The 11,824-nt window shown below is 29.4% G+C and overlaps 1 protein-coding gene across 1 annotated transcript; it reads left to right on the top strand.

The window, feature by feature from the left end:
* Nucleotides 1–7,478: 7,478 nt before the first annotated feature.
* WOX2 (WUSCHEL related homeobox 2) lies at nucleotides 7,479–9,640 on the top strand. Its single transcript, XM_047318637.2, has 2 exons — nucleotides 7,479–8,421; nucleotides 9,089–9,640. The coding sequence occupies exons 1-2, from the start codon at nucleotides 8,097–8,099 to the stop codon at nucleotides 9,478–9,480; spliced, it is 717 nt and encodes a 238-aa protein (XP_047174593.1). The 5' UTR covers nucleotides 7,479–8,096; the 3' UTR covers nucleotides 9,481–9,640.
* The last annotated feature ends 2,184 nt before the right edge of the window (nucleotides 9,641–11,824 follow it).

The following is an 11,824-nucleotide window of genomic DNA, read 5'->3' on the forward strand; positions in this document are numbered from 1 at the left end:
TTTTTATAATTATTTATAATGAAAATAGTTTATTATTTAGTTTTTTTTCTGCAATAAAAAAGAGTAGACACAAAATAATTTTTTCTTTTTCGTGTACACAATATTTTATATTTTTATCCTTTAATTAATCATTATTTTAAATTAAATTGATTATATTTCTATTTTACTCTTTATATTACTGTTAATTTTAATTTAATTATTTTATCCTTTAAATCATTATTTATTTAAATTAACTTTTTTTAATGAAATTAATTATCTACAACAAAAAAATACACATATAAATAAAAACACATATTTTGTAAAAAATATAAATAAAAACACATTTTGTAATTTTTTTTAAAATATCATAAAATACAATTAAACGCATTGTGTTTTATATACACTTATATCTCACATATAACCTTCACTATTATCATCATCATCTTATAGACAACTATTACCATTAGCACTATATGATAATCACTACTACTTTCACTTACTTAATTATACTTTCTTAATTATTATTCTTATTGTCATTTTTCTTATCACTACCATCAAATTATATTTATGGTAGTAACTATATCATTATGTCAATAATGTTACATCATTGTTATTTTTATAATTATGTTAAATTTGTTACTATTTTTACTGTTATTATTAACGCTCTAATATTATAATTTGTGATGAACAATCATTACCATCTTATTCTTACTCTCATTATTCTCACTATTATTATTATTGATATATTTTATTATTATTGTTGTATGTTGTCATTATTATCGCTATTATTATTGTTGTTATAATTTCTTATTATTGTTGTAGTGATTATCATTATTATTATGTCACCAACATTTGTAAATACGGTACACGATACACTTTTATTACGATTAAAAGGATGTTTTTAATGTAAATAAGAATGTTTTAATGTAAATAAGAAAAACGTGTTACAAATTTCATGAGGTTTGATAAATTTATTAAAATAAAGTGTTTATTTTCTATAAATATAGTATTTTAAATTATTATGTGTATGTAGTTCTCTTAAAGAAAGAAAGTAAGTTTTAAACAATAACAAAAACACAAAGGATTTCAAGGCTTAAGGTGATGAACTTTAAGATTTTGTAGCCAAGGAAAATTTAAATTCTAAAAAAAAGAAATTAAAATTAACTAGATCCTTTATGCGTCAATCTAGTTTGAAATATGTTATACCTTCAATTTCATTTTCCTTTCATTTCCGCTATTTTTATTACTTCTTTATATAGATAAAGTAGAGATAAAAAATGACATTTATTTTCTTAGAAACTTAATAATATGTGAAAAGAAAATATTGACGATTCCTTCCATTTAAAAAGCTTAGAAATGATACCATCCTAGATTTTTCCATTTTTTTCAACAATTACTTTCGTAAAAATCTAATTATATTTCACATAAAAATTTTCTTTTTAATCCTTTTCAATATACAATGAAACATATATTATTCTAAGATTCAATGGACAAGGTTAAAAACTTATTAGCAGAACAAAAATATGTTTATTTTATGTAATGTATGCAAAAATATATTTTCATTGTACAAGGAAATATATATTTTCAAAATCGCATGAATCATTCAATCAGTTAATACACTGGTTAAGATTCAGTCGAGATTTAACTGATATTGATAATATTATTTTAATAATTAAAAAATACAACCATATTCAAAAGATATAATATTATAATTTTATGATGCTAAAAGCTGTTTATTTAATAGTTTTATATCGTTTGAAAGTTAAGATTAAAGATAATTCAAATATCGATTTTTCTTCAATTTTTATCATGTATTTTTAAGAATAAAATAAGGATGAAATTTTAAATTTCATAACAGATAATACTTTATTGACCTTAATAATATTATTTAAATTTAAAATCAAAAAAGAAATTAAAACATAAGTTAATAATTAAAACATTAAACTTGAGGTCAGAAGAGAAACTTAATCATATCGTGAGTGGTCACAACAGTCAAAAAAATTTGAAACACGTTTTCATTTTTGTGTATGTAAGAAAAGTGTGTTTTTGTTCAAAGTATTTTAACTTAAAATGTAATAACAAAATAGAAAATGAAAATAGTAGAAAGTAAGGTGTGAATAACAAAGCCCACCGAGTAGTTTTTGTCCAGTATAAAATCATTGGCCCAAATTCAACTTTACGCACACATTGCGTCGACTGAGATGTTTTGTTTTCTGAAAGCTTCTCCTGCACCACCACATCTTCTTCTTGCACAACTACATTCCCAATTTATCTTTGGTAGACATTAAAATTATTTATTTAAAAAATCAAAGAAAAAAAAAGGATGCAGACTCAACAAGAATAGAACATTCGTCGGCCCTTTAACGGATACTAATATCCGTTGATAGATATAGACATCCGTTAAAGGTTCCAACGGATTCCTCATTTCCATTGATGCCTGCAACCATTTTTCTTTTTAAACATAGCAATTTTTACTCCATATAACAAAATTTACAAAAATAAATCTAACAAAATAATATATTTTAAATATAATTTTAATAAATCTAAAAAAAATAAAATAATCAACCAAAAAAATTAAAAAAAATACACAACCCGAAGGCTAAAACAGAAATGAAATATCCGTTTGGCCTTCGACAGATGTTAACATCCGGTGAAGGCCAAACGGATCTTCCATTCCCCGTTTTGACCTTTGCGGTTTCACTCATAAAATGACCATCACAACTCAGATCATACAAAATCATAGCACTAAACAAAATGGACAAAAAACATTAACCAGAAAACGAATAAGAAACCAACCTGAAGAGAGGAAACCAAACACAAACCACACTCCCCTTCGCGAACCTCAACCATATTGGAAGTAAGACACAATGTAGGCACGAAAGGCAAAATAATGGAGAGAGGAAACAAATATCACAAAAGGGAGAGAAAGACGAAGATAGTAGGAAGAAGAGAGAATGAGATTATGTGACATGTGAGGGTGTGGGGTAAGCGACAACAAGGAATGAAAAAAAAGATTAGGATTTTAAGTTAAATAAGGTAAAAGTAAAAATAAATTTACTAAAGGTTACTTTTGGAATACAAGGAGAGAAGGATGTAGTGATGGTGTAAAAAAAAATACTCTTTTTTTTTTCCCTCTCTGCATCAAGTTCTTAAATCAAATAGTGATTAGAAGAAATTCAAAATAAACTTCGACATAGTCTTAAGTTGAATTGAATAAACGATAATGTTGAATAAATAAAATTGAGTAAAATAAATAATTACAATCAGATTATAATAACTTATTGAAAATTTATAAATATTCAAATTTATATTTTAATATTTGTAAATAAATTTTAAATTTTAAATTGTTATATTTAATATGATATTATTTGGTTAAGAAATAGTTGTAATTTATATAAATTTAGTCCATTATAATAATTATTGTTAAAATTATACATTTTATTTTTATAAATTAAAGTTTTATATATTTATTTCATTTATTTAAAAAAAACAATTTTTTTATTAATTTTTTTATATTTAGTATAAATTCGAAAAATTAGACCTTATATACCTAAACTCATTTGATTAACTCGATAAATTAAATGGTTAAATATAAAAATTAAAATATTAAATTTAAGTTATACGTTTCGAATATTATGCAATCCAATTGATTTTATACTAAATATTAGTGCACGAATCTCTATTAATTATATAAAAATAAAGAGATGTGACTGTTTTAATATTCAATGAAAAATATTAACTGCAGAATATGAATGTTAAACCACAGTGATTGTCACACAAGTTTTAATAAGATTAAAATCTAGGTTTTACAACTTATAATTCCATAAAGAAACATAAATTCCTTTCAAAGTTTATATATCTTTCAAAGTTGATAATCTTTGATTTTACTCAAATTAATTCATATTTACTAAATTAAAAAAAATTTCCTTACCTTAAAATCCTGTGCTCATGAAGAAAAGCTGTGTAAAATCAAGAAAAGAGTTAGAAAAGAAGATTACAACTTGCACCAACCAAATAGAATTAGAAACTGGACCACAACATTACATAAATTAGCAATTTTTCTTTTACATAAATCGTACTCTTTTAGATATTTTTGGTGTATGAGATCAGTCTTTTTCAACAAACATAACCTAATGATAATTAAATCTAATGAAAATAAAATTTCAAATTATTTAGTTTTTATCTTAATTATTTGGTCGTTATAAAAGATTGACCGTCTGATTGACGGATCGATACATATTATACACCTATAAACAAAACTAACTGTTAATATATATATATATATATATATATATATATATATATATATATATATATATATATATATATAAAAGAATTAAAAATAAAACTTAATATATAAAAAAAGTAAAAAAGAAATAAAATTATTTTTTTGTTATGTATGACCTTTGCAATTTAAAAATTACAGCTATTTATTTTTCATTTATATTAAACTTTCTCATTTATCCTAATAAAAATACGTTTTTACGCTGTTGACTTGAGTTTAAAGATAATGATATACCAAAGTTCGGAAACTTATAGTTTAACATTCATAAAAAGAAATTACACCTACTCAACAACTATTTAAAAGATATAATAATATATTGATATTTTAAATTAACAAAATAAAAAAAATCTTAATAAAATATTAATATTTTAAGTCCTCTTAATGATAAAGGTTAATTCAATTTTTGTTGACAACTTAAAAAAGATAGACATATCTAAATTTACGCATCATTTATGAACACAAAATCAGTTTCAGTATATCTAAGCTTCAACATTTTTATCCAAGATCTAACTTTGATTTGTACATATAAAATAAAAATAATACAAAATTTATGATCGACAAACTTTCACTAAAAAAATTGTATCACATGACCATCAAATACTAATACAAATAATTTAAAAAAGATAAGTCTGCCAAAAAAAACAAAAAACTACAGTAAATAATTATTCAGAAAAAGTAATTTGAACATGTATATTATTTTCAAACGTCTTGAATTACTACATTGGTATTATTATTTTTATTGTAATTGTATAGCGTAGCTTGAATGGGTGCATATTCAGAGGCGAAGATATGCATGGTTTCACCAATCTGTATCGAATTCCGTGGACTTGAGACGAAGGGATTGGTGCTTCAATTCCCTTCGCCTCCGCCTCTGCTTCCGCATTTCACGAGGCCACGCTCTCATCACAACACAGCCATTTTCTTTTATCATCAAACTGAATTATTGCACAATCATTTCTAACTATCTTTCATTTCAAACTTTATCTATCTATCTGCTCAACATGATTCTACATTTTACATTCATTCATAAGATATGGCAAAGAGAAAGCGATGATAATAACTCTTTGAATTTGATTCATGGTCGAAAGTGTTGAATGTATGTGTTACTACTACTGGTATATATATTTACAGCAACCTTACAGAGTAAGAAGTGCATTAAAAAGAAGAGAAAAAAGTGAGTATATATGATATAGTGCAAAAGTGAAAAGTCAGAGCAGTGATCGCATATGTTGGTAGTACTAGAACAACAATGTAGTCAGCGCAAAAGCCAGTAATTGAATTGAGAATTGAATAGCATGATCACTCTCACTCTCTTACCTATCAGGTCCACTTTTTCTCCCTATATATTTTGGTTGACCGTATATGCTAGTAGGATGCAGCAGCAGTATAGTAGTAGCAGCAGCAGCAGCATGCAGAGACATTTATGACACATACGTCCAACCAATATCCATCAACTTGGTGTTTGCGTTATCCTTTCTTTATCTGCATGCGCCAAACACACTGCCACCTTAATTCCAGTAATCTATCTCAGCACGCATCTTCACCGCCACCACCATCCACCACCACCCTTTTCGACCCATTGCACTCTTTCAATGTTCAAACCCTTTGTCTGGTTACATCTACGTTTCTCCTCCTGCTTTTTCTGCTTTCTAATCCATGCTGTATTTTATTTTATATCTCTTCTATTATCTCTCTTCTTCTTTTCTTTTCCTTCTTTTAAGGATTTGGTTTTCAACTTTTGTGCCTACTTATCTAGCAAAAAGAACATTCCGCCAAATATATAAAATCAAATCTTACGCCTATTACCCTTTCCAAGGTACACTGTGATTTTCTTTCGCCTTTTGAGATTATAGAACGATTCCGTTCCATGGTAGTATAATTATTTAAAACCATAGAGATGGTTTGAGAATAGCATAAGGAAATAGTAGAAACATGTCTAAACAAAAAGTACGAGAAATACTGGTGTTAAAATATTCCAAATCTAACTTTTCGTCATCAACTTCAATAAATAAAAAAAATACTACTGATCCCAGAACTTTGACAAGACCCGTTTTCTCTTTTCTGTTGATTTTGACATACGGGTAATATATCGATTCCTAAACGTGGATATTTCTTTGGCACCTAAAAGAAAAATGTAGTGTAATCCATCTTCTGACACTCCGTTTCTCTATGCAGTATACTTTTAATCCAGTGAAATTTACGTGCATTCAACTTAATTGCGTTTCCAGATTACGAAAATCAGTGAGAGAAAATATCTAAAACAATGCTCAAAAAAGGAGAGTGTATTAGTTTTTCTTATAAGCAAAAATGTGGTGTTATAAAAGAAGCCTGGCTTACTTACTAACTTGTAATAATTTGCACACAAAATAACCCTTTTTTTGAAACTGTCTCATTTATATCCGCTTCTTCGTGTGTATGCCTTTGGATTTGAATTCGCCAGTTGTTTCACTTTCTTTTTCAAAGGTTGAGAAAAGGCTATATATACATGTTGACAAGCCAGAAGGTTTATACCACCCACTTGCTGTTTCTTTTTGCACTGGTTTCGGTTATTCTCCACGCTGTACGAGTACTTTGAATTTTACAAAAACTGGTTCTATTTCCCCACGTATAAAGCAGTAATCCAAATTGTATTTGATGCGTTTTTCAATCGGTTTTTCGGGAAAAAAGAACTGTGGTGCTGGAAAGCAATACTGTGCCCACAGTAATTACGTTGAATGCGTTGTTACAGTGAAATGAAATGAATTAACAGCTAATGAAGCACTGTTACTCCTAGCTGGTACATGCAACATGACAAAGAACTGGTCAGGCCAGAACTGTTTTTCCTTAGAACCCAACGCAAAGTAATATTTAACTGCTATGTATCCCATACGTTAGTCCTATGCATGAGATTTTTTTGGTCATAATGATAATCATAATGATGCCAATTGCATGACACTTTGGAGAAAAAGAAAAGAATGTAGATGAAAATGGACCACAACTGCTGGGGCATGTTAGGAATTGAAATGAAGAAGGGTGGTCCAATCGGGCGACTTTAGCAGACAAAAAAAGGCATGAGAACATACAGTGGGAAACGATGGTTTTAGAATAATGGTAATAAATTAAGAAGATATGAAGTTCACAGTCACCTTCAAACTCGTTTTGAGTGAGGCTAGATAGGTAGACGTTTCAACCTCATTCATTCATTCATTAATCTCTTTCCTCTGAGCCTATCTGCTCTCACTTCAATTCCCAAAGCCTAGCCTTAACCTACACCTTACAACCCAACCGGCTGTCTTTTTCCTTCAATGACTTTTATGCCCTTCCTTTCCTTCAATGGCGTAACCTACGTTCTTCTCTCTCTTTCTCTCTATCTATCTGTCATTCCCGAGATACAAGACATTATGGGCTTAGGAAAGAGAGAGAGGTAGTGGTAGAAATCAACGTTAATCTTAAACAGCGTCGTTAAATCTACTATGTATGCACCAAAATCAATGGCACGAAGGGGGGGCCATTTGGGCAATTATTGTCTTCTCGTAAAAATTCTACACGTCTTGGAACGAAGACGACGAAACCTAAGCCTCTCTCTGTGCCGCTAACCGCCATGTTTTCAGAGATGTTCTGCACCAAAAACAATACGCATGTTAATCCTCTCTCTCAATTCTCAACCATTTTGTTTCTCCCTACCTACTCTATAAAAAGAGTACCTCCTTCACCACCCATGAGAATAAGAGCACTGTCTGGTGTAGTATACTAATAATCAAATAAAAAACAACCCTTTAATTGCCTCCTCCTACTATAATACTACTACCCAAACCCCCATTACCATTGATTTAATAGAGAGAAACAAGTTAAGATGGAGGAGAGTGGAAACGAAGAGTTGGAGATGGGAGGGTCTAATGGTGTTGCAGCCAGTTCACGGTGGAACCCTACAAAAGAGCAAATAACCATGCTAGAGAACCTGTATAAGCAGGGAATAAAGACTCCCAGTGCTGAGGAGATACAGCAGATAACTGCTAGGCTTAGGGCGTATGGTCACATCGAAGGAAAGAATGTCTTCTACTGGTTTCAGAATCACAAAGCTAGGCAGCGACAGAAGCAGAAGCAAGACACCATCGCTTACTTCAATCGCTTTCTTCATACTCCTCAGCCCTTTTTTTCTCCGCCAATTTGCCCAAACGGTTCGTTCATTCATTCATTCCTTTCTCATCATTCATCATTCATCATTCATCATTCTATTCAATCAATCATTTAAACTGTACAATTTTTCATCTTTATATCTTCACTCTTCTTTCTTGCCTTCTGCTTTTGATTGATTAACTACTGTTTGATTGTTATGTCACCAATTCGTCTCTTCATGCAAATGTGCTTGCAATTGGTATATGTGTTAATTAAATAAAGCAATAATAACAATAGTTATTCTCTTTTTAATTTTCTCTGTAGAAGATTATCATGTGTGTTCTTCAAATTCTTCTAACCAAGTTATCTCTCTCTACATTTAAACCTGAGATCGAAATAACTCGTATCAACTGAGATCTACATACTGCGGTTCTTTTAACAGTATTTATTTCTTCACAAGTAACTGAAATCATCTTAAAAGTCACTGTCTCCACTTTTATGTAGCCAAATCATGATAGAAGGACAGCTGTTTCTTTTGCTTTCTGTTTTTTTCTTTTGTTTTCTTCCAAAAGCCTTTTTTTCACATCTCTCTCTCACACACAATGTATCTATATATCTATATATATAGTACATCTTTTTCAAAATTCAAACTGTTACATCTCTTTCTCATTAGTCACATATTAATTATATTATATAACCTTGGTAGTTGAGGGTGTTTTTGGTTTTCAGGCCTGTGTCCTCCGTATTGCATACCTCAGGTGCAGAGTGAAAATGGGTTTTATCCCCCACATCCAAAGGTGCTTGTACCAGTAGGTTTTAGGAGAAGACCATCTGAGATATTTGTGCCCACAGACATGTCAAACGTTATCAGCAACGGTCCGCTGTTATACGAAGGAATGCAACAGAGAATCTCGGATTGCAACTTGAGCTACAGTAACCAAGAAACGTTGGATCTTTTTCCTCTGCACCCAACTGGTATTTTGGAAGGGAAAACAACATACCAGGTGTCTTCTCTGGCTTCAGTTTCTGCTGATAGTTCCACTGATATCAATGAAAATGATCCTTCCCCTCTTAACAAACCCTTCTTTGATTTTTTTACTACTTCTGGACAAGGTTCTTAGAGACTTGTTCTATGTCATTAGCTTAAACTTCTAACATGCAACTTTGAATTCCCATGGCTCATCACTGAAATGTGTTTATTATGTGCCTTTCAGTTCATTGTAATGAGATTATTGGTGCCTCTTTTTAATATATTATTATTATTATCATTTTATAACTTGACATATCCTTGTCAACCTGGCTTATGTTTCTGCCATAATTATACTGTCACCGTTTTGCTTGCCGCTCACTCATGAAATAATTCTTTTTGCTGAATACTAAAAGCAAACGAGATCGATCTTTTTTAACACTTTTCTTTTTGGGAGCTTTTATATAAATATTTATTTTCATAAATGTCAAATATTATAATACAACGACAAGGATCAATGAGTGTATCTTCGAAAAACTGAAATATAAAAACAATTCCAATATTAAATGACCCCTAAATGATATCAAATAAGAGAAAAAAAATAAGTCATGAATGATATGGTTGTAGAAAGAGAGATAGAGAAAAACTTCAGGGATTTAAAAATAAAAGGTGTTCATCAATTATTGGTTTTTAAGATTTCTGTTTTCGGATCTATCCTATGTTTCTTGGCTAAAATATTTCTTACTGACTTTTTTGGTCTATTCTATAGCCATACAAAGTTTCACAGACACGTATTCTGTGGTGTTTCGTATTTTTTTAATTCTTTTTTAGTCTATGTTCCGTGGTCAAATTTTAAAATGACACACGTTTTTTTTTGTTTGTTTAATAAAAAAGGTGGAAATTTTTTAGAATTTAATTCAATTATTGAATCATAAGTAAGATATTAAGTAGAAATGAGTGAAATGAACAGAAAAAAAAATCTAAAAATTTCTCCTGTTACTATGATTGATCCGTTACCATTATAATGGTCAAAGAAATTGGATATCCATAGTTAGATTTGAATTTAAGAGGTTAATGACTTGAATGGGTTTCCATTGTGGGTGGACACTTTTTACTCGATTTTTCAGATACTATCTATTTAATGGACATTAACAGTATTTAATTTTTGTTGTGTGGGAATATTCTGAAATAATTTTAACTATATTGTAATTGCAAGTTAGTATTTGATTGAATGAGTAGAGATACTCGTTATGACACGACAAGAATAAAAATAATTTAAGAAGGTAATTTTTTAAATAAATATTTTCCATGTTATTTATTTCCGAAATAAAAGTAAGCAATAGATAAATAAAAACTTAGCTGTAGTTATTTTTGGATTTTTTTATTCTCTTTCCTCAAAGTGAAAAAAATAATTGAAAGTAAATGATGTTTTCTCGAAATATACTAAAACGACCAAAACACTTGAACGAAAAAACAGTTGAAGTTTTGCCTGTTCTAAAATCGCAATTCTGAATCCAATTTATTTTCTTAGGCAATAAAAAGGAAAGGAATGGTTTAACAAGTTGAGTTGGTGGTCCCAAACCTACAGTTCTTCTTAAAAGAGACAATGTGTCCCTACTGCTACAGTATACTATATATTCATCTATTCCTTTATCCAATCCAATCCAAACCTTTTCTTTCCAATTGCATGTACAGCATCTATTGTTCTGAATGAATAGCAATGTTCAAGCTTATGAAGATGCTTTTAGTGTTGTGAAGACTCTGTTGTGTGAGGCTTTTTTAATAGATTGGTTTCACACATGAGGTCACTAAGTTTGGCTATTCATATTGATTTCATTGTGCTTTCTCGCTCTGCTATATGTTTCAAAGGATTAGGAGTGCTAATTGGAATTGAATTAAAATGAACTTGTGTTATATCATTTAGGAATTAAAGTTTAAAGCAATTTAAATATTTTTTTGGTTCAAACATCTTTTAAAGATAAAACCGTGATAGAACACAATAAGATGTAACGCGAGAACAATAGTAAATAATTCCACTTTCCAAAAAAAGTTAACATGTTTTACAAGTTTAAAGTCGTCAAACAGAGAGCTTGTTTACACCTTGTTCACTTAAATGGATTTGAGCGAGAGTAATTGAATGGATTTGAAAGTAAATTTTTTGTTGTTTATTTGAGTGAATTTTGGAGGTAAGTGAGAGTGGATTTAGAAGTAAATTTTTTTAATTTGTCACATCAATCAAATCTTATACTAATTCTCACAAACTTTACTTCCAAATCCACTCTCACTTACCTTCAAAATTCACTCAAATAAATAAAAAATAATTTACCTTCAAATCCTCTCAAATTCATTCAATCACTTTTTCCTAAATCCATTCAAGTGAACAAAGTTTTATTCTTTTCGACAAGAAAGAGACATGGTCTTATTATTTCTTCCAAAGATTACCCTATCAAATAGTGAGCATGAAGCTCTCATCATTACCTTTCAACTATGATTTTTAA

This window comes from Vigna umbellata, chromosome 3, assembly GCF_029865625.1.
Source record: "Vigna umbellata cultivar VRB3 chromosome 3, Vumbellata_1.0, whole genome shotgun sequence".
In the NCBI taxonomy this organism is placed as follows: domain Eukaryota; kingdom Viridiplantae; phylum Streptophyta; class Magnoliopsida; order Fabales; family Fabaceae; genus Vigna; species Vigna umbellata.